The sequence below is a fragment of the Prosopis cineraria genome, unplaced genomic scaffold, assembly GCF_029017545.1.
Source record: "Prosopis cineraria cultivar Desert tree isolate PC_DT_omini unplaced genomic scaffold, ASM2901754v1 PC4, whole genome shotgun sequence".
Classification (NCBI taxonomy): Eukaryota; Viridiplantae; Streptophyta; class Magnoliopsida; order Fabales; family Fabaceae; genus Prosopis; species Prosopis cineraria.
This window is the reverse complement of record NW_026555335.1, coordinates 791566-815432: the sequence shown is the minus strand read 5'-3', so window position 1 is coordinate 815432 and position 23867 is coordinate 791566. Positions and strand designations below refer to the sequence as shown.

Sequence of the window (23867 nt, the reverse complement as noted above, 5' to 3'; positions counted from 1 at the left end):
GGGAAATATATTGTAGTTAGGAGAATATTCTGGGAATAGCAAAGTAGTTACTTTTTTGGGATTAGGGAAGTATTTACTTACTCCTTGTGCGTCAAAAAGTTAAAAAACTAAACTGTATGAGTATCATTAAGTAGTCGTAGTATCGATATTAATGCTGGCTAACAAGTCAATATTGTGTATGTTTTTCTTAAGCTAGCCTTCTCTCCTTACCTTTCCCTTTACTTTTTATCGTTTTTATTTTTCTTAGACGGAACATGTATTTTTTTGATACTCTGTCTAAAGCATGGGGAGGTCCTTATCATATATGGGCATATATGTATGTGTTCCTAAGAAAAATGAAACGAAACTGAGAAAAGGCTTTTACATCTTAATTAGTATTTGATGTGAAGTGATAGAAGTTATGATTACACCATATTGAAGGTACACAGAGTGGGGTGGAAGGTTGCCTCATAGACCTGTTGAAGACCTTGCTTTTGCTGTTGCTCGATTTTTTGAACGTGGTGGAAGCTTTCAAAATTACTATATGGTATGATAGTAGCTGGTTTCCTGGTTTTGATGAGTATAAAAGAACTTTTGGCTTCTTTGTGTTTGCAAAGATGATGGTTCTGCTTTGAGATTTTTTACCCAGAAAAATGTCACCGGATTGCTCTATTGCATATATGCTTTCTTATCTCTCTCTCTCTCATTACTCTTTCAGCTTTTTTGTCAAAATTAATTTTTGGCCAAAGAGCAAACATTACAATCAATCCTATGAGATTTCCAATTATAGTAACTAACCTGCTCAAAGTTTCAACATTTGAATAAGAAACCCTCCCTTCTAAAATGTGAAAAGTTCATGAACACTAAGATGCAATTGTTATACTCCCACCCACCCACCCACATATGATCCCCATGAGAAATGCAAAAGAAATCCAAGAGATTTTTGGACATTTTAATGTTATCAGGTTTGTGATATTTAACGTGAACCTTGGTTTTGATGATATATGACATGAAATTATGTACAATCCATCTCTTGACAATCGTGCCTCTTTTGCAGTACTTTGGTGGAACAAACTTTGGCCGAACATCAGGGGGGCCCTTTTATATTACAAGTTATGATTATGATGCTCCAATTGATGAGTATGGTACGTAGAGGGACAAAAGAAATATTTTTCCCTCTTGTTTGCCAATCTTTGGGTTTTATGCAATTGCTCTCATGACTGATAATACTTGAAGAAGCTTCTTTGTCTAGGTCTGCTCAGTGAGCCAAAGTGGGGACATTTGAAAGATTTACATGCTGCTATAAAGCTCTGTGAGCCTGCTTTAGTGGCCTCTGATTCGCCAATCTATATAAAATTGGGCCCAAAGCAAGAGGTTTGAGCCAACCCCAAATAACTTTACCAAATTTTAAGGAAAATGGTTAATGACATAGTTTATGAGAGGGGGTCACTGTCTTTTTTCTACCTTCAGTGTTCATTTCTAGCATGGAATGAATTTAGCATTTGTCATGAATTGATGCAAAGAAGTGCAGAAAATGGATATATGATTATTTGGGACATGAAGAAAGATATTGGTTTTGGTGCATCCAATTTTAGAAATGCAAATTTGGTTTGTTTGATGTCTTCTCTAAAACAATTAGCAAAATTGCTTTTTGTTCTCATTTTTCAAACATGGTTTTCTATTTTTCCACACTTTAGAACAGAAAACAAAGAACAACTTTAAGATGTTCGCTGCTTTTAATAAAAAATGTGGAACACAAATTTTTTTAATTAAACCAATGCGGTGCACATGGAATCCTCGCCCAATGTCCTTAGTTAACAGTTCATTTTAAGGGGATACCTTAACCAGCTACCTTATATTTTTTACTCCTTCCTAGTGACATTTCTTTTCCTATAAAAAAATTACCGGACCATTCTTAAACAATTGCTAAAGCACATTTCTTTCTCATTGCTCTTATTTCCTGCTTTACTTTGTGACATAAATTTTTAATTAGACAATTGGGGTAATTTTAGAATTTAGTTGTTATCAATACATGTTTTTGCGCCTAGAAAGATGTCATCTCATCTTGTATTTTATGAGAATTAGAATTTTTTATTTCAGTTACTCATATACAGTGCTTTAGTCAAATAAATAGTTTCCTATTGATTATTTATCAAACTGATAATTGAACTTTTGATAATTCTTTTTATTCCTTCTGACCCTACATGATTATTATAATGACATTGTGCATTTATCCTACCTGCATGGGAAACCTTTTCTTTCTCCATTTTTGGGTGTCACTTGAGCTCATAAAAAATTCTTTTTACTCATACAAGTGATTTGACATCTTTCTATTTCATCAATTTCTTAAGAAAATTTCTTGACTTTTGCTAGTATACAAAATTATATGGGTAATTCATTTGTGTAATCAGAATTCTTTTCCTGAAATTTTCTTTTATCTTTTTGTTAAATAATATCACTGAATTTGTTTTGTTTGTTAATTCCAGGCACATGTCTACCACACAGATGTTCAACCAAATGGACTGAACTTGTCTCTGTCTGAATTTCGTGGCAGATGCTCTGCATTTCTTGCCAATATTGATGAACGGAAAACTGCTACTGTAACATTCCGTGGTCAAAAGTATACTATACCACCTTGGTCGGTTAGTATATTGCCAGACTGCAGGAATACAGCTTTTAATACAGCCAAGGTAGGTTTAATGACTTGGCTTCACAAGGAGACCATTCCTTGCACTAATAATTTTCTTTTTTTTTTTCCTAAATTTTTGTTTGTCTATTAGTTCGTATTTTTGACTTTCTATGAGGATTCTGCATTCTCCCTAGTACTCTTTTGGCAGGGTACACATTTTTTAAAGTACCTGTTATTGTATTTATAGTGGAAATGTTCATAATCATTATCCCGTTGTTCTCAAACTATTTTCTTTCAAAACCTTGCATAGGTTGGAGCACAAACTTCAGTCAAACCAGTAGAGTTTGATTTCCCTCTAGTTTCTAATCATTTTCCAGTCCTCCAATTGATGAGTCACAATGGCATGTCATACATATCAAAACCATGGATGACAGTGAATGAGCCAATTAGGATTTGGAGTACAAGCAATTTCACTGTACAAGGTATATTGGAACATTTAAATGTCACAAAGGATCAATCTGACTATCTATGGTATGCAACCAGGTAACTATGAAGTCCTGAGGATTTTGTGATGGGATTTTATGTTTATGAAAGATATTGTGGGATCTACTCCAATTAGTTTAATTCTTATTATATATTATGTTTAGTATCCATGCTTGTTGCCTGTTTGAGTCCTTTTTAATACCATCTTCCTCCAATATAGAAATAATCTTCCTCCTTTCACTCTTGCCTCTTATTAAATAAGTTCCATTTTTGAGCCTACACTGAATTCAGCTTCTTCTTGACATGGTATTGGGGCAATTTTTTTCCAGTAAGTGTCAAGAGCCCGACCCTTGCTGATACTATTGATTGCCTAATTAAATTAAATTGCATCTTAGCATATGTAAAGCAGGTCAATGTTTTGGCCATGCTTCAAATCAATGGGTTTTCCTGAGAAGGTGTCTCAATGATCCTAAACAGCACCCAAGAGCTTAAGATTTCTGGATGATTGGTTCCTTGTAGGGATGTCAAGGAAGAAATCCCTAGACCCTGAACCATCTTAACCCATGTGTCTAACAGTACAATATATTATTTTCTATAGGATAGTGCGTGGAATTGGAAAAATAATATTCAAAAGAGAAAGAACAGCCTGATATTTTTTTTTTCATATCTCCTTTCCATGCCTAGTTGGATTAGTTAATTATATATTGTGATTTTGATTCCATCTGAAGTCTGCTGACGTGCGTATCAAATGCAGTATTTACATTTCAGCTGATGACGTCTTTTTTTGGGAGAAAAATAATGTTCACCCAAAACTTATTATAGACAGCATCCGTGATATATTGCTCGTCTTTGTTAATGGCCAGCTCATAGGTATTTGATCTTTTATTTTACCAAATCTATGGTGAATATGTATTTGAATTTTTTTATTCTTTTGTTTAAATTGAAAAAAGCTGTGAGATTTACTATTGAAACTCTCGGTAACAAAATTTTCAATTTTAAAACATTAAAATTGGTTCCTGTGGAATTTGAGAGAAAATGATATTTCTTATTGATTAATAATACCGAGTACAAGTTGACTGTATATAGGAAGGGAGAAAATTACTAATAAAGTCTAATAAAGCCTAATAAAATCTAATAAAGGCTATACAATATTTACAATAAATACCAAATATTCCCACACTCTCCCTCAAGTTGGATTTGGGATGCTAAGCATGTTCAACTTGCTTATACAATTCTCAAATGTAGGCAAATATGTCAAGCATAGAATTCCTTCTTTCACCTTTTCTCTGATGAAGTATTGGTCTATTTCTACATATTTTGATTTGTTATGTTGTACTAGATTTTAAGTCATGCTTATGGGCTATGGCAGCTTTATTATCCATATGACTAAATTACCCCACACAAATGAACAATGGCTAGAGGTTGATCTCTGATCTCTATGGGTTCCACCCAACTTGTTTCGGTGTAAACTTCTATGGATCTTTGCTTATGTTTTCTGAAGAACAACCCTCTATCAGGGGTACCTTTCAAATATTTCAAAATCCTATAGGCTGCCTACATATAACTTTCATTGGGTTGCTCATATATTAATCGGCTACGCTGACAGCAAATGCTTTGTTTGGCCTCATACGGGAAAGATATATCAATTTCCTAACAAGTTTCTAATATCTCTCCTTGTCAGCTACTTCTTCCTTTTCTTTGGTTTCCTTTTCTTCACCTTCTTGATCTGAATTTTCTTCTCTATCAAAGTTGTTCTCTTTTTCCTTCTTTTTCTTAGGCTTTTTCATCAGTTTCTTGGCCTCAATAGGGGTTTCAACAGGTCTACAACCCAACATACTTGTCTCCTTTAGAAGATCAATTATATATTTTCTTTGAGAAACATAGATTCCTCTTCTTGACCTAGCAACTTCCATCCCAAGGAAATATTTTAGCTTTTCGAGATCTTTAACTTCAAATTCCTTGCCAAGGGCAGCCTTCCCTCTTTCTATCTCCTCAAGATGATCTCTAGTGAGTATTATGTCATCAACATAGATAATAAGGATACATTTCTTGCCTCCCTTGACTTTAACAAACATTGTATGATTCAACAGGGCTTGCCTGTAACCTTTGAACTTTAGGACTTTTGAGAACTTATCAAACCAAGCTCTTGGTGACTGTTTCAAGCTATATATAGACTTTTTTCAATTTACAAACTTGATTTTCTTTGCCTTTATCAATCCTAGGAGGTAAAGTCATATAAATTTCTTCCTTCAACTCTCCATTCAAAAAAGCATTTTTGATGTCAAATTGGTAAAGAGGCCACTCAAGATTAGCTACTACAAACAATAAGACTTTGATAGTCTTAAATTTTGTCGCTAGAGCAAATGTTTCTTCATAGTCCAAACCATATGTCTAGGTAAGCTCCCTTGCAACCAAGCTTGCTTTCAACTTGTCAAGGGCTCCATTAACCTTGTATTTTGGGGTAAACACCCACTTACAACTTGCTATTCTCTTTCGTTAGGTAATTTAACAAGTTCTCATGTCCTATTCTTTTCTAGAGTCCTCATTTCTTCCATGATAGCACTTTGCCATTGAGGGATGCTTAGAGCTTCTTGTATAGTCTTAGATACCTTCACTTTATCAAGGTTAGTAACAAAAGCCCGATGTTGAGGAGAAAGTGCGCTATATGAAATAAACCTCTCTATCGGAGCAAGGTTGCTTCCTCAAAGTAATAAGAAGGTTAAGATCAGCAAATTCACTTACTTATTCTATACCATCTAGCTTTAGGGTTTCAAGAGCTGCCCCAAATTCTAAGTCACCGTGAGTTTTTGCTTTAAGAGCTACTTCTGGTTTCGACTCTCTTGATGCTTTAAGTACAAGTTGCTCACTCTCTTTTGGTTTCTTTTTTTTTTTAAAGTGTAAACTGACAATTCTTCCTTTTGTGGTCTTTCTACATCTACCCCTGTCTACCTGTGTTCCTTAAGTTGTGGCATAAGAGAAGATGCTGGTGCTAGTAGGGTAGATGAAGTAATGGCTCAAGAGTTGGTGGTAGCAAAGGGTCAGGTGGTGTAAACCATGGCTCAGGAAGTACCCGTTCTCTATTAGTTTCCTATTCCCAAGTTTGAGATTTAATTGTGCTCTCCCCTTGAATTGAAGGATTAGGATAGAATGGAATATCTTCATGAAAAGTGACATCTAGGTTGACAAATGTGTTTTTTGAAACAGGGTCAAAGCATTTGTATTGTTTCTGAGTAGCAAAATAGCCAAAAAAATATGCATTTGATGGCTTGTGGTTCAAGTTTGGTGTTTTGCTGGTTATGAACAAAAGCTGTGCAACGAAACACACGAAGCGAAAGATCGATTTCAATATGGGATGTGGAGAAACTTGTTTGCAATTTGTGGAGAGGAGTTTTAAAGGATAAGACTTGGCTAGGCATATGGTTGATGAGGTAGGTCGCAATCAAAATTGCACCCCCTAATAAAACTTAAGCACATTGAAGGTAAACACGAGTGCTCTGGCAACTTTAAGTATATGGCGATTTTTCCTTTCTGCCACCCCATATTGTTGGGATTTATAGGCAGCAACAAGAACTAGTATAGACAATACCATGCATTTGGAGGAAAGTACTCAAGGATTAGTTAAAGTACTTGATGTCATTGTCAGTGTGTAAGACTTGGATGGTGATATTGAAATGGGTTCTGATCATGTTGAAAAAATTCATAAATATGGATGCATTCTCAAACTTATTTTTTAAAAGATAAACCTAACAAACACAAGTATGGTCATCAATGAAGGAAATAAGCCAATATTGTTTTAGTACGATTTAGAGTACGGGATGGTCCCCACAAGTTGCTATGAATGGTTGATAAAGGTTTGGTGGGTGTGTATTTAGCTCGGAGAAAGGACGTTTTGAAGTGTTTGGCAAGTTCACATACTTCACAGTGAATTTCATTAATATTCAGGTTTGGGCAGTTGGGAACAAGCGCTGAAAGTAATGAAAATTAGGGTGACCCATCCTCTTATGCCACAGTATAAAATTATTGACTTTAGAGGTAGATGTAGAATTACTGATAGTCGGTGAGTTACCCACTTGAGTGATGACTTCAAAATAGTAAAACCCCTCATACTCCTTAGCACTTTCGATTGTCACTCCAGATAATAGATCTTAAAACACAATGAGACAGGAGGAAATTAACATAACAATTTGACTGCTTGATCAATTGACTTATTGAAAGTAAATTGCAATCAAGTTTATACACATAGGATATAGACTTCAACACTATAGAATCTGAAATACGAATATGCCTTTTTCTTGCTTTAGGTGCTAAGGAGCCATCTTCAATTTTTACTTTTAACATTCCCAACACATGGAATGTAAGTAGTAAACAACTGATGACAATTGGTCATATGATTAGATGCTCTCGAATCAACAATTCACATTGTTGCATTTCGAGATGTCTTTAAGGCCTAAATAAAAGATCCCCTTTTGCTACCGAGACTATAGATGTCGAGTTGGTCATATTCGGTATGAGACAGGAGGATTATCACTCCTATAATGTCAAACAGAAAAATACTCCCATAATCTAGACACATCAGGAGCCTCAAACCCAAAATGATAAAGCTACAGTACAGAATAGTGGACATAAGGCCATAAGACCACGGATGGAAGGTACCCATATTGAGAAACGAGTAGGATCTGGCAGGAAACTGCAAGACAACACTGGAGGATGTCATTGAAGCTTCATCAAAAGCCTCACACTCTCCCATGAGCCAGCAGACGCTCGCTGGTGTAGGAGGCCACCGTTCACAGTGGTTTTCCTAGGGTTGGCTGATTAGTGGTGGGAGTCAATAAGACCTCCATCATCACATGTAGGAATAACCCAAAACTGGATAGAAGATCTCACGTGATCCATAACCCAGAAACCCTAACACTTTATTTTGGAATCTAAATGCTCTGATACATGTGAAATTTGAGAGAAAATAATATTTCTCATTGATTAATAATACCGACTACAAGTTGATTATATATACAACAGGGGAGAAAACTATTAATAAAGGCTATATGATATTTGCAATAAATACCAAATATTCCCACTGCTCCTGTAAGCCGTTTTTTATTGGCCAAAAAGAATGCGTCTTTTGCATTTTAAGTAACCACTCTTCAAGCACTTTAAATCACCCAGTTGTTCTTAAATTGGATATTTATTTTTAATTTCGCTAAATCATAATTCTTCAATGGAAGCTCTACTATGAAATATGACTATGATAAAATTTACAATCTAGCTGGCTCAGAAAACCTCTTACCATGTATTTACTGCTGAAACTAAAATGATAATTAATTGATTTTGTATGCTTCAGCCTTCAGCCACTTTAGATGACCTTGTTAATGATACAACAAAAGAAGCACATACAAACGAAGCTTAAATTGAAGAATTCAAATGCTTCAATGATACTTCAGCTATCAATTTTGTTCTCATGGCAAAGTGTTTTGTTGATTTGTATTATTCATATTTTGGAGTTTTTCTCAAATAAGATTTCCTTGTCCCTTGGCTGGTTAAAAAACTACTTTTTCTCGAAAGAGAATAAGATATTCTCCTTAATCTAAGTAGAAAATGTGCATTAAAAAAACACAACAATGAGAACTAAGAAGTTATTAACGCAAAGGAGCTTCCAATGCTTCTGTGTGGCTGCCAAGGAATTGCTTTGAAACAAACCATATTCTGAGCATTAAAAAGAAGGGAAGAAGTTAATCTTATTACATAGCAACCCTAAGAATGAAGGTTTTCCTTTTGAGCATTATTGTCATGCCTTAGAGTTTTTTTTTTCTATATTTCTTTTTTCTCTTAAATCTTATTAATTTTGCCAAGCCTTTTCCATGTGAAGGCAATGCAATTGGTCATTGGGTCAAAGTGGCCCAGACTGTCCAGTTTTCCCCAGGATACAATGATTTAACACTAATAACTCAGACAGTGGGCTTGCAGGTAAAGTTTATGGTTGGTTTTTATTCTATGTCTTGGTGGTAGTTAGTCTTTAAATTATTTGCCTATTTGTGTGCGTGCGTGTGTGTGTTTTGCGGTTGTATACGTGTGTGTCCATAGTATTGGGATCAACTGGCATCAGTTTAAGATCCTACATAACTAATATCTTTATGCAGAACAACATTAGAATCTGACCTTTAATTCGTGAGTGGTTGCAATGCTGGTTTGGCACTTTCCCTCTGTTTTCAACACGATAACCCTGCCTTTTGCCTCCTCTCTTCTCCCCCTCCTTTCTCTCTCTCTGTGTTCCCCTTCTTCTCCTTCCTCCACTCCTTTCTTTTCTTATTTTGCATCAACAATATGTTAGTGGTCAAAATAATCACTCGTGTCCATGAGCCTTCCTAATTTATCGTAAGTGATTCAATGATGTGAATAGAGTTATGACTATCCACTAACGAATTTGTGATAGCGTACTGACTGAAAATGAACATGCTTTAAAAGCTCATACCAGCTATCTTTTTTTATTTCTTTTTTTCTTTCTTCTTTTTTTCCTGGACTGCAATTACCTTGCTAGTTGTATTTTTCCCTTGTTATATATGGAATTTATATATTTATGGCAGCTTTTTATAGGTTAATATATAAGATTGGAATGATAAATACATGAGTACACTGTTTAAAAAAAAAAAAAAAAGTTCGCCTCTTAGCATTTATAACTAAAGTTTCTTATTGAGACTGCCTTATTTGAATTTCTTTTACGAGCATGTTCTTCTCAAAAACTTCACATCTATGTTGATTTTGTTCTGGCATTACACAAGAAATTTTATGATTGATTCTACATGTAATGTTACTCTATTTGAAACAATGCTACAGAACTATGGTGCCTACCTTGAAAAGGATGGGGCAGGAATTAGAGGTGAAATCAAGCTCACTGGATTTAAAGATGGGGACATTGATCTTTCAAAGTCATTATGGACCTACCAGGTATGTACTTAATATTTCAGCTCAGTATTGTCTGTGAGTTGGTCAAAAGGTGTGTTCTTAATGTCAGATGGTAAAACAATGAAAATGTCCAAGCTTGAAAGTCAAGAAATTGAAACAGTACATCACTAATTCTGGTGAAGATCACAGATGTGTTCTTTGTTAACAAGCCCTTAGATGGGAAGGTGTGTGTGACAAGGAGAAAGGATAAGACCCAGGAAGAAAGAGTTATTGGTGAGATAGCAAGAAGGGTAGGGAAGGAAATATCAAATATTAATTAATTAAATCACATGGGATATGAACTGAGGGCCGTTGATAAGATTATCTGGGTAAGCCGTGATCTGAGGGAAGTTTATTTTCTTTCCTTCCATGACTTTGAACTGGTAATTCTCCTTTCTCTTTGTTCTATATGGAAAGAGAACATAGTTTCATGTAAATACACTCACACACACTAATAATACCAGTAGTTGAAGTTTCCATCAATCATATTTTGAGCCAGACATTGTACCATGTAATATATTGGAGCAGGCCCAATGCATTTGCCCAGAGCTCAAAATGAGTTGCGTTGTTTATAACTTATGAATAATAGAGCTTCCTACAACATTTGGGAATACATTGATCATTCAAATTTCTATATACTATGGTTATGACATCTGAGAAATCTAATTAGCCGACTTTTTTCCAAGCTTTGGAGGGAGATTTTGGTTGCTTCCTTGAAATTTATCACTAATAAGTATTTTTCTTTCTTGGTGTATCTTTTTTTCCTTTTTGCCAACTTTCTTGGTGTATCTTTACTGCAATTTTTTTTTTTTAATATCTTAGTTTATTTCCTTGTTATGAATTTGTCATCTTGATGCCATCACATTCTCTACCATTTGATTTTACTTTTAATGCTCATTTGAGTTTGGGAAATTGGTGGATACTGACTTTAGTTCATTTATTTTGGTACTAGGTTGGGCTTCAGGGTGAGTTTTTAAAATTTTACCTTGAAGACAATGAAAAGGCAGAATGGGCAGAATTAACTCACGATGCCATTCCATCCACATTTACATGGTACAAGGTAAAGGAGCTTTGGAAAAGTTATACTATGGTAACTGTTTGACAATGAAAGGAAAACTAGATGATGAAAGAAATGGTTGCAGAAATTTCTTGAAACTGATGCATTTATTGCAAATGGAAAAGTTATCTTGGCGTGTGCCTCCTAAAATCTGAGCTGTTATATGCTGAGATAGGAATGATTTTGATCTATTGCCCCTCATGCAAAAGATCTTGCATAGGCTTATTTGGCGTGAGGGGATAACATTCATTAATATTGAGTTAATATACAACGGTTTTGTAATTTGAAATTTAAGTCCTGTCATTAATCATTTAGGGTTAATTAGTAATGGGGATTTCAAATTTACTTTTGTTTCTTGGGACACCTTTTTCCCATTGTAGGATTAGAATTTCAGTCTGTCACGAATTAGGATTTCTTGTGGTAATGATGGATAGAATTTTGGCTCTCTCTGTTGGGAATTCTTGATTCTCATTCTCATTCTAATACCCATGTTCTCATTTGGATTTTACGCCCTTCTAATGAATCATACCAGGTTTATTATTATTTTGGGGTTTTAAATTTACTTTTTTGGGACTTGGGACACCTTATCTCATTGTAGGAGTAGAGTTTTAATCCTTGTCATGAATTCATCTTGGGTTAATGGTTGTCTTTGTTGGTGATTCTCAATTCCTGTCATCATTGCCAAGATTAACATCTGATGTTCTCATTTGAAGTTGAGACCCTTCTAGATCACTTATTTGTAAACCCTTTTTTTTTCCGTGTCTAATTTTTCATCCCCTCTTAACATTCAGCTCCTGACAAAATTTCAAGGCTAAAGCCTCCTAAAGTTAATGGTGTTGTTTATGCAGCAATACTTGATCACGTTAACAATAATGGCTGGGTACATATGAGGAGCATTGGTTTCACATGGCCTTTTTTAGCTTATATTTGCATTATGTGCCGCAAGAGTTCTGATAGATCCACACTCGTTTGACTGTTTTGGGTAGTTTTAGGTGGTTGAGGATCATGTTACTGTCTCGGGTAGTTTATTAGGAAGTTGAGAGAGGTTAGGAATTTTATGGTCAATCTTTGGGTAGTTCTGGCAGTAACAGGCAGGATAACTGTTCTGGACAGTCTAGGGTTTGGTTTTGAGGTAAAAAGGGTGAAGCTTTTTAATTTGAAGGCAATACTCCGTATAAAAGTGCATCAACTTTTGAATTAAATGGTCATCTTATGATCCCTGATCAGAGAATGCATGAAAGTGCTTCACTGCACAAGGGGCTTTTTGTGCCAAAAGCTATTATGTTATAACTCGCCTAAGCCTTTCTCTCATATCAAGCAGACATATTTTGATCCCCCTGCCGGATCAGAACCAGTTGCTCTTGATTTGGCAAGCATGGGGAAAGGTCAGGCCTGGGTGAACGGGCACCACATTGGAAGATATTGGACTCTGATTGCCCCGAAGGATGGATGTAAAGCATGTGATTATCGGGGGCCATATAATTCAGACAAGTGTGCAACTAATTGTGGAAAGCCTACTCAAACCTGGTATACTTAAGCTAAAACTGCTGGCATCTGATTACAAAAATTTTAACTCTCTAACTATGATAAGCCCGTCAAAGTTTCATCTTTGCCCTTGCGTTCATTTTCGTAGGAATAAACTTCAAGCTTTCCTTGACTCTAGTTATTTATTGATCAATCTGCAGGTATCATGTGCCACGTTCATGGTTGCAAGCATCGCACAACTTGCTTGTCATTTTTGAAGAAGTTGGAGGAAATCCATTTGATATTTCAGTTAAGCTACGTTCTGCCAGAACAATATGTGCTAAAGTTTCAGAATCTCATTATCCGTCTTTGTCGAAGTTCGGAGATTCAGATTTCATCGATCAAGAGCTTCTCAAAAGCAACAAGACACCTGAAATGAACTTGTATTGTCAAGGTGGAGATGTAATCTCATCCATAACATTTGCTAGCTATGGAAATCCTCAGGGTAGCTGTCAAAATTTTGTTAGAGGAAGCTGCCATGCACCTAATTCATTGTCCATAGTTTCCCAGGTAGACTCTGCTAACCGAATGAATTTTTCCCTCTTCTTGGCAAGTAGTACTTGTGGTAAAATTGTGCTGGACAAAGTGTTGCGACATTAAGATAAGGAAACGAAAGTTTCCTATGCATTTAGCGCTGTGGAGTTAAATTAGATTCTTCACATCTGACCACATCTTGAATCTTTCAGGAATATAATTATGTGGCTAGAATTCCAATCGATAATACTAATAAAAGAAGGGGTGTTCCGTGTCCCCTAATGATTTTCTGGCTTTTGGTCTTAGCTAACCAGTTGTGGCACGATAAACAAATGCATGATCCTTGTGCCATTTTTCCCCCTTACAGGCTGATCTGACATAATTTAGATTTGTTTACTACCTTCTTCGTTAAGAAAATAAGTATTTGCACGTTTTATAGGCTTGCCGAGGGCAGAAGAGCTGCTCCCTTGAAATCTCAGACACTCTGTTCGGAGGTGACCCATGCCAGGGTGTTGTTAAAACATTGGCCGTGGAAGCGACTTGCTCATCACCATCAAGAAGAGGTGGCTCCTCCCTATTTTAAGGCTCCTATCCTATTAATCAGTTATAGCAACTGGTTGCAACTGCGTCATATACGCGTCGTTATGCCTCAGATGTCGTCTCCTCTGTTCACCTTATGGTTTGTGTTAGAAAAAAAAAACTGCAAGCGTATGTTTGAATTGAGAGGAAACGCTCATAACTCAATAAATTTGTGGCACAATGGTTCCATTCAATCTGTTCCCATCCACATGGCAACTTGATGTCTCATCTCCCCCTCTAGAAATCGCTTGAATCTTTTTACAAGAAACTAATGCTTGATTCAACAAGTATTTGATGTCACTGGATCATCCAATCTGCAGAAGAACAAGATTTCCTCCGCAGCGTGATCAGCTAGAATTTAGTGAAGAATCACGTTCATAGGGAGAATTAGGGAACTCCAACGTGCTGGGTTTCACTTCAAACGTCTGATCTTCCCCGTTGCATCAATAACATTTTTACGCATCTCGGGATTTTCAAACTTCAACAATTGCTCGAGCTTAAGTGCAGCATCAGAAAACTCGCTATCCTCAATACAAGACTCCGTGTTAAGAGCAAAGTGGAGTTCATTGACGTCCTCATCAAGCTGGAGGCAAAAGAGGTGACTGAAGACCTGCATATGGGCAGTAGAAATTGAAACGTAACATTAATCATAGTCTCTAAATATGTAACTCAGCAAATTTGCTGTTGATACAAAATAGAAACAATTTTTGAACGAAAGTTCAGGCTTTCAGGGAACAAGAAATGTTCACCTAAGTATTAAAGATGCTCTTTTCGTCACTCATCGTAGTTATATGATAAAAACAGGCAAAAGAAAAACAGAACGGAGATACTACTAATGAACGGGAAAGTGGCAATTTTTTTGTAAACCTTCAAGCAAACCATAAGATTCAGAGGGAGAAAGCCAAGGACAAAGTCCAAATGAATAATAATGGAATGTCCGTTGTCACCTCTTTCATTCTCACGAGAACAAGATCTTTGATAGCTTGGGATCGTGACACCAAATTGACAACAAATAGACCTTGCGCTGAAAGTTTAGCCTTTGCAGCCTTGAGAAAAGACTCATCCAAAAAATCTGAAGCAGGGCATGTCAGTCCAAAGCTGTACAGAAGATTAAGCAAATACGTCAAATTTTATAAATTATAAGACAAATTTTTAAATTTCTCTAACACCTCGATACCTGCTTCCTTGGTCATAATATAATAGCTTAATATTATTACACGGATGTTTTAATCCATATTCACCTTGGATCTGAAGAATCAACATCAATAACAATAATATCGACTTTGGAACCCCCTTCGTCTTCTACATGAGATGTAATGCAATTCCTATTAGAATGAGATGGAGCAGTGCTAACTTCAGTTGTTGTAGAAACGACAACCTCTGCATCAGTGACAAATTGGATCCCATCAGCTACATGCACCTGGGTTCCAAAAAATATACAAAATTTAGCACATTACTTGCTTCAATCAAGATTGATCCACCAAAGCCATATTTTGTGTTGCTGTAAGAATAGAACATTCATGCTATGGAGAGGATTTCTGTAGCAAATCCATTATCACATTAACAATAAGCTACTTGGTGCGTCCAGCTAAGAAGGGGTTTGGATAGTTTGCTCGAATGGCTTGGCTTCACTTCTTGGGGTCTTCCTTTACCTTATTCCTCATTGATTCTTCTACCCGGCAATTGCATGCTAAGGAAGTCCTCGAAAGTAAATGTTTTCAGATGACCAAGAAGTTTCATTATACCTTGAGAAGGAAAACAAAGGGTAACTTAGATTACCTGTAAACGCTCATCTTCAGCAAAATTAAAGTAACCCCTTGCAATATCAACGATGACAGGATCTAACTCCACTGCCTGTAAACATAAATTCATAACAAGCCATATGATATCATGCAACATGGTTCTGATTTTTTGAAGAATAAAATATCCTCCAATCTAGGCAGGGTCGCGCCTTCATTTATTAAAACCCTTGCGGCTGAACAGAATTACCTCAATATGCATAAAGGGGACGCATCTATGAAGAAACATGGGAAGTAAACCAGCTCCAAGACCTACTATTACTGCTTTAACCTGAGAAATGTAAATTGTATGAATCAGTAATCCTGGATAGCAAAATAATTATAAATGAAGAATATTAGAAACTAGTTAATTTCGCATTAACTTTTGACTTCTGTAACAAGTTTGGATGGATGGCATCGAGTGGAATGGAGTGACCAAAGTGGGCTTGAGCTATCATTTGGGAGTTTCTTTTTAACAATGGGGTGGAATAGCGAATAATGGTCTTCAAGACCCCTCCTTACCATAAAAAACCAATTTTTTGTGTCCCTCCAAATTGAAAGGTCAAAGGTAATTGAAATTGTCAAGTGGTGAAGTTACAAGTATATCCTCGCTAGTTAAAAGCTCATAGTATCATCACAAACCGTAGGAATAATGTTAGAAAAAAACTTTTTAAGTCATTTCAATCCATCAACGATTCTCCCTTCCCTCATAAAACTCCCAAACAATAGAGTCACAGATGACTTGTCATTCCAGTCCCTTTGTGTGTTTTCAGGTGGCGCCCCAAAACAAGCACCTTATCATTTTATTCCATTCTCTCATAAACTCCCGAACAGCCTAAAGGACTAGAGTTTTAAAATTTCTTATATCTATGCCATCCACTTCTCGAATAAAATTCTGACATGCATTAAAAAAATGAAAAAAAATCATTTAAAAACCATACATTTCTTCGCAAAAATATACACTTATTATTATGTTTCAACCAGAAAATCTGATAGCAAACTCAAAAGTTTTTTCCATTAAAAAAATATTTATTTTTGGCAGATAATCACGTCCAATTTTTCCAACAGATTATTAAATATGTAAGCATGAGTTTTATATGATTAATATAGGAAGTGTTTTGAGGAAAGGCATCATTAACAAAACTTATGAGCCAAAAGTAGAATAGGTAAAGCATCTTTGAACGATATAGAATACGAAACACAATAGTAGCTTCCCAAAAATATTCTAAACACCAAGCTTTATTTCTTTATATCATTTTTATTCATATTAAAAAAAAGCTTGCGGATACTTACCATTTTCCCACTTGATGCTATACTTTCCATAAAAGAAGATATTAACATTAATCCAGAAATGATTCCTGTGTGATAAGAACTAGCTAGATATCCATGATAAACTGCTGACTGGTTGGTTGTTCCTACATCAGGAAAAACAAATTTGAGTAGTTAGATAGATAGATAGATGATAAGAAAGAATAAAGCAGATAGTGGAAAATATGCGCCAATTTTTATGTGAACAAAATGGAGTAACTCCAAAGAAGAATCAAATTCAAGCACACTTTCTCCATTTCCTACCAACCAACCAGCTCCCCAACCCCCCCCCCTTTTTCTTTTCCACGTGCAGCCACATACACATGCGTGTGTGCACAGAAAATAGAGAGCGCGCACACGCTCCAAACTCTGAAAATTTCAGCGACCAAATATACAATCACTTACACCACAAATATCTAGCAATGGCTGGGCGTTGAAATATATTCCAGTAGTACGATCATTTTAATGAAAATGTGGACAGAAGGAAAATAATACATAAAAGGTTTTAAGACCCACCCACCCAGAGTTAGGATCATTCTTTCTAAAACACTTCAGAAAATGAGTAATTACCACCATTTTTTCTCTGAGATCCCCTTTTCCTATATTTGGAAGCTGAGCTGGTTTTCTTCTTCTCTGTCTCACCAATCAGTTTGCTAGGTGACTGTTCCTCTTTTAGAATAGCTTCAGACTGCACTAGATTTGCAGCTCTCTCAAATACAAGGCGTCGAAACATCAGATTACTAGAAGGCAAAACATGACTGATGTTATTATCTACATTTTCATAAACAACATCCTCAACAATAATGGGTCCACTTAATGATGATGTGACCTGCAAAACCCAGACAACATTTTGATGATGACAAGAATATGAACATCTAAAACCAAGAAGCAAAACTGAGTATTCATGCAATAAATTTAAGTAATAACTGGCAAAGCCCCCATATAAACTACATCTTCACAACAGAGCACCACAATTTTACTTTTATAATATAACATCAGTTATATTATAAAAGCCTGCTGATAAAAACAGAATTAAGATGATGATCTTTTCTAACCTTGTTGATGAAAACAGAATTTATTGAAATAAAAGACAATAGAATAAAACAGTAGCCTGTCATCAAAGTAGAAGAAAGCTATGAAGTAAACTTTAATGGATTCACAGAAGGCTACACATATGGAGGAAAAGATATCGCCCAACAAGAAAGAGTACATTACACTAATCTTCACTGAGGTTCAGTTATGAAGTAAACAGTAGCCTGTCATCAAAGTAGAAGAAAGCTATGAAGTAAACTTTAATGGATTGACAGAAGGCAACGCATATGAAGGAAAAGATATCACCCAACAAGAAAGAGTACATTTACACTAATCTTCACTGAGGTTCAGTTAAATTACACCCAATATCCCTCTTGTTTTAAAAATTACACCAAAATCGCCTGATATTTTGATACACATTGCAGAAATCTCCCCGCTGATTTATTTCCTGTCTAAAATGAATGATCTGAATTACATGAGACAGATTTCATTTTTAATATAATATTAAAGCGAGAAGTTTAATTTCTAACATGAAAATGTGATTTACTCTAACTACAATAATAAAGAGATTGAGTAATTTTATTTTTGGAAGAAACACTGTGTATATAGTTAGTTTCCTTCACCAAAACTGAATCAGGGCAAAGCAGAGCATAACTTTTTGAACGAAGGAATCAAATATTAGCCAAACTTCAGAAGAGATTAGTGTAATTATCTCAATAAAAAAACAAAAAGGGAGGGCAGAATGACATAAAACAAGACAATCATGCAAAATAGCTGCCCAGGAACTCTGCATATCTGACAGAAAATATAACGAAAGAGCTGCTAGTAAGAACACCAACCGGAGGCCATAAACACAGTCCTATTTCACACTATCTATAGAGGCAGTCACAGTTCTCCCGCCAAAAACAAAACGTTTGCTTCTTATTCAAACAAAAACCATGGAACTTTATCTTCATTATTGATAAAAAGTAAAAACATGGAACATAACTAAAAGAAACTGCTCCAAGGTCAAAGGACACACCTGGCTTACTATTCACCAAGCACTCCAAACAACACATTCCAAGAAAAAGGAAAACCCTAACTGCTACTCCACCCAGACACTTTTCAATAAAGAACCCCCCAGGATAAAACCTAACTGGTTGCCAAAAAATAGGAGCCTTAGAAGTCAGAAGAGGTGTCTCTTGGATCATTTCAATTAAGGATTTGATAATCTTCATACAAATATAGCAAGAATTTATTTTTGATGGAAATATATATATCCAGATGAAGGGAATATGATATCAAACAGGTAAGGGCAACCCCCCCTTCCTGAGGGGGAACTCGAAAATTTCAAAACAGCAATATTATTAAATAAATAGTCACAAACCTGGTGAACAATATTTCGTTTCTTGATCCCATCACTTGCCATCAAGAAGCTGTACATGTACGTTTAAGAACTTATGAGAAAGCAGCAATTTCAGAAATGTAAAAGGACATAGCAGGGATAAAATATAAGCTTAGACTTTTAGTTTTAAACTGCAGGATACTCATGGATCAAAATGGCATCCCAATCAGAGATCTCACAGCATAATGAGTAAACAGTGACAGCTGTAATGTGTGAATAGTAGACATAAGGAATTTACAAATTCCTTCCTTCATCCATGCCTAATGGATTCAAAAGTTACTTGATGAGTTTCTAATGATACAACAGAACTGGGTTCAAAGTTCAAACATGTGCATGACAAGAACTAGTCAGAAAATCAAAACAAGAAAACATTCAAAGGAAAGAATTATAGCCAACCACAGCTTGGTGCACTTTGCTGGATTACAAATTTGTCTACTTGGGATATTATAGCCCAAAAATTTGCCAGTTTTAGCCAAATCTAACTACCAGGAAAATGAGAAATTTCCTTCTATTCTGATTTCCCCATGACAAGTATATTGACGCTCAATACAACAGTTGATAATCTTGCAGTAGGCATGGTCAATTGGACAAACATCAGCAAGTTGCCGTACTAGCTGTTATTTAGTCATTCTAAGTTGCATCATACTAGCTGTAATACTTAAATACCGTTTCCAACATGAAATTGAGGATATTGTCATCCTAATTTTCTAAAAATAGCATTGCATGCGAGTCACAGATAACAAAATTACATTACTGATTAAAGGAACTAGCAGTCAAGCACAAATCGACTTCAATAAAGTTTTCCTATTTTCTTTTATTTCACTTAGGGAAGTGGAAGCCTATAAAATAAACACTGATTCACTGAAAAAAATGTTCAGAATGAAAAAAGTCAAATAAAAGTAATTGGTATAAAAAGACAGACGGTATCTGAGCACCACTCTGATTTTCGGCAGGTTCCAGCTGTTTAACCAGGGGAGATAAATCCTTCTGAAAAGAGGCATCAAACTCCTTTTAGTAAAAACTAATGCACTAAACCTGTTAGAATGGCTTGTGCATAATTACATGCAAATTAAGGGGAAGACTCTACCTGAATATCATCCATGCTTGCATTAGTATGGCTGGGATCTAAGAAAACCTAACGTAGCATTGATTAGGTTAGAAGCTTCAATTATTAAAAAGGGTGATGCAGGTAATCAAAGTAGCAATGATTTTTACCATTACAAGACGAGCAGCTTTTGAGCTCCTAACCACCATCCACTGCCCTTCTTCAGAAAAAAACAGCCACTCACGAGCACGAGTCTGAAATCCAACATGCACTAAAGAGTCAAGAATTTCAAATAGGACTACAAGAAGTATCACCATGATAAGTTTTTCGATAACATTGAAACATGTAATTTTAAAAAATTTCCAATTTCAGTTAAGCCATACACATAACAAGATCATCAGAGTCCGTTATACTTGATATCAATTCGTAACTGGCTTTGATTGGTTATTTCGTTTACAATTAAGCTCCATTTAATTTTTTTGTTTACATTGCAATTTATGAGCAGATATGCCAACAAAAACCTATTCTTGATATGAAATCAGATGGAATGCATTAACAAACACCAAAGGAAGTCTACAGTAAGACATACATTAGGCACAATGAAAACCCCACAGTGATATGTAAACGGGTCAGAAGTTTCCTCGGCATCAAGAAGTACAGCTCTGTAAGAGAAACGAGAGCTCCCTAGTCCACCCAATGTTAGCTGTAAGCGTCGACCTTGGGAAAGCTTTGTCAGTTCCCCTCCTGCTCCAAGTTGCAGCTCTTCAAGAGAGTATAATATATCAGTGCTAGTAGAGAATTGTTTACGGATTTGATTCTCATTTTGAAGAGCTTCACGAAGTCCACAAGCCTTGCAAAACAAGAAATCACAGCATACAGAAGACAGTCAAAAAAATAACACCCATTAGCTGCAAGTGGCCAAAGCTAATAATTATCGGTCTTTATTTGAAGAAGCATTCGTCCTTCAAAGATGGGGCAAGCTCACATATTCTACCTGTTTTGAATTACACTGAAGAGAAGCATTGTGGAGTAATGGTGTAATCTGGTGCACCAAAGTAGATATCTCCTTCTCCGCAACAACTATGAGCGTTTGAAGGTTAGGTTTACCAGAAGATTCCAAAGGTATGGCATCGACAGTCATTTTCCAGCCAATTCGGAACTTTGAGAACAGAATATCTGAAAAGAGTGCATAAGTTATATCATCCTCTAGCCATGCAAAACCAAGCAGACCCAGAGAAACAAATAAATAAAATGTTACAGCAGCTCCAGCAGATCTTTTGTGAAATAATAGATACAGTCCACTACAAGCAATTTAAGAAGAGAACATAGAATGCTTCAGCAGTAACAGTTTCCTGCTTAGCTGCAAGAGTTACATGAGGTGGCGGAGCTATCGTGCTAGAATGTTGATAGGGGGGCTGCATTTGATTTTCACAGTAATGCTATTTCTTACCACAATTTAGTACCATTAAGAAAATAAATAAAATTGTGATTCACCATAAGGTGGGTTCTCCATATTAAGCCTCACCCTCGCATCTACTACCACTAACACCAACAATATCCCTATGCAATGGAGCTAGACCATGGCTATTCAATTTCCATCAGTAATAATGCTTGAAGAGTTCATCAATTATCTAAGTGTTTCTGTCTTCTAGATAAAATGAATTATATTATATTATATTATATTATATTATATTATATTATTATGACGGTCACTTTATCAAAAAAGAACAAACAAGTGTGTAGATCAAATCACAAATATGAGGGAGTTGGCATACTGAATTAGCAATAGTCACTGGCCTATTGTCCATCCAAACTTCCAACATATGATTAATCACCATTCACAAACACCCAATGCCTTCAAGTAGAATTCTTGATGTTGATGATTTTTCAGTAATAAATAATTATGGAAAAAATAACATTCAGGAACCTTACCTAGCACATGAGATTCAGCCAAGGTAAGGCACACATATTTTCCACCAGATTTCAAAATTCTCTTAACCTATAAATAAAAGACCACTTATGTTAACAAACAAGGAATGCACAAAACCCTCTGCCAGTCAGACCCTATTGATCTTCAGTTACATAGAAACAAATAAAATCCTAGAAAACCTCTGATAGATACTGATTTCCCAACTTGGGCCCAAGCTCTGGCTCCATCAAAGCGTCCAATCCACCTTTGTCAATGACAGCATCAAAAGTACACTCTGCAAACTGCACAGTATTATCCAGGAGAGGGAAAACAGTTATATTGTGGAAAAAGTGAAAATAGAATCCAAGAAAAAGTAGTTAATAAAGGGAGTAGTCGGTTAGAATATCTTTAGAACCTAATTGTTTTTCCCCTAATAAATGATTATTCATTTAATATGCCAAGGAGATAACACGAATGATGCCCATAAGTAAAATAACTAGCAATCAAAAAGGAAATCAGAAAAGAAAAAAGCAAAAGAAATCAGCTGCCACCAAAGCCTTGAACAGTCCTCCTGATATTAAGGAACAGGTCTCCGGATGCTGTTGCCATGATTTTTTTTTAAGAGCTCCGCAGGATGCACCAAATCCAGATATTAAGGAACCTTAAGCTCTTTTATATTTTGTTAGGTAAAGATGGGAAGGGAGAGCTCCATTGAATTGGAGTCTTCTCATCATGCTTGCCTCCTGCTTCTCTCAATTATAGAAGGATGAAGATTTCAAAATTGGCTTCCAGAATATTAGTAGCTAAACCATGCCGTTGTTTTGCAATGCAGTAGAGAAATAAAGATCACAGTTCGAGAATCTCCCAGCTATATACAATATCTCTAGAGAATATCAACAAATATTGTCACCTGATAGAGGTTTTGTGCGTTCAAAATAGAAGTATGGTGATGAAACGGAAGGGTCAACATCATCAAGCTCGTTTGCCTAGATTTTAAGGTGGAATAAAATACCACTTACAAATGTGAATATGTAAACTGTATAAAAACGCCAACTTTTCATCACTTAATATTGCCCAGCTATGTCTTCTAGAGATGGAATTACAAAAATAACAAACAGGGAGTATGATTACATCAAATCCATTATCAGAGTATACCGCAGACGAGTACAGAATTCCCAATAAACAAAGGTACCTGCATGTTGGTCATGTCCATGACCCGCCACCGCATATGGGGGCGTTGTCGGACGTTGCGGCGCAACATGTCTCCAATAACAACCTTGGAGAAATCGATATTAGTAATGCCTGGAAAGCCAGCATCATAGAGATGCTCGGAAAGGCGAGAGTTTCCGCAACCTGGTACGAGAAGCTGAGGAGTGGAAGCATTAGGGAGGTTGGAGAGATGGGAGAGGAGGGAGTGACTGAGCTGAGGCCAGTCGGCGTACCACTCGAAGGAGTCATCGCTGCCTCGTATGGTGAAGAACTTGTCCCAGTTCTCTTTGCTCGTGAAGTCTCCTAAAGTTTGCAGCAGATCTCCCGAGTTCGCCATTTCTTCTACTCCGGCACTCTGAGGTTTTAGGAGGGATTAAGCCCCGTTACTCATCTCCCGTGGCCCTGACCAAAAAATGACCTGTCTGCTGTCCCCACCCCTCCCTTTTTTTGTTTTTGTTTTTGTTTTTTTTTGTTTTAACCCTGAAAAGAAGAGTCAGGTTCAGGTGAGCTAGACCGGGACTCTTCAAAGAACGCTTACATC

The 23867-nt window shown here is 36.2% G+C and overlaps 2 protein-coding genes across 6 annotated transcripts in view; one reads left to right on the top strand and one right to left on the bottom strand.

Annotated features, from left to right (window-relative positions):
* The window catches only part of LOC129308060 (beta-galactosidase 9), an 18090-nt gene extending 4235 nt beyond the window's left edge, over positions 1-13855 (top strand). For all 4 annotated transcript variants that reach the window (XM_054949038.1, XM_054949040.1, XM_054949041.1 and 1 more), the window contains 12 exons: positions 421-526; positions 1037-1124; positions 1232-1353; positions 2466-2669; positions 2919-3151; positions 3846-3961; positions 8955-9052; positions 9920-10030; positions 10980-11087; positions 12406-12611; positions 12770-13118; positions 13522-13855. In XM_054949038.1, coding sequence (XP_054805013.1) covers positions 421-526; positions 1037-1124; positions 1232-1353; positions 2466-2669; positions 2919-3151; positions 3846-3961; positions 8955-9052; positions 9920-10030; positions 10980-11087; positions 12406-12611; positions 12770-13118; positions 13522-13665 — 1885 coding nt within the window. In that variant the 3' untranslated portion in view covers positions 13666-13855. The remainder of the gene's footprint in view (positions 1-420; positions 527-1036; positions 1125-1231; positions 1354-2465; positions 2670-2918; positions 3152-3845; positions 3962-8954; positions 9053-9919; positions 10031-10979; positions 11088-12405; positions 12612-12769; positions 13119-13521) is intronic.
* On the bottom strand, positions 13802-23867 carry LOC129308061 (uncharacterized). 2 transcript variants are annotated; one of them, XM_054949044.1, is made up of 17 exons: positions 23560-23681; positions 23310-23483; positions 22318-22419; positions 22141-22207; positions 21203-21384; positions 20798-21058; positions 20379-20462; positions 20251-20298; positions 20086-20150; positions 19146-19194; positions 17318-17576; positions 16733-16854; positions 15651-15731; positions 15441-15515; positions 14903-15081; positions 14609-14759; positions 13802-14271 (listed from the first exon to the last, which is right to left on the bottom strand). In XM_054949044.1, the coding sequence occupies exons 2-17, from the start codon at positions 23376-23378 to the stop codon at positions 14074-14076; spliced, it is 1992 nt and encodes a 663-aa protein (XP_054805019.1). In that variant the 5' UTR covers positions 23379-23483; positions 23560-23681; the 3' UTR covers positions 13802-14073. The 2 variants fall into 2 exon arrangements, with proteins under 2 accessions (XP_054805019.1, XP_054805018.1); XM_054949043.1 differs by having other exon boundaries at positions 23310-23867.

Bases quoted from the DNA above. Each gene is read 5' to 3' on its own strand.
- LOC129308061 (XM_054949043.1), bottom strand. From the start codon at position 23,663: ATGGCGAACTCGGGAGATCTGCTGCAAACTTTAGGAGACTTCACGAGC. The intron at 21,059-21,202 runs GTAGAATATGTG...TTGTTTTGCAAG, and splicing joins TTCAGTGTAATTCAAAACAG to GCTTGTGGACTTCGTGAAGC. The intron at 16,855-17,317 runs GTAATTACTCAT...TTCCTGATGTAG, and splicing joins ATCTCAGAGAAAAAATGGTG to GAACAACCAACCAGTCAGCA.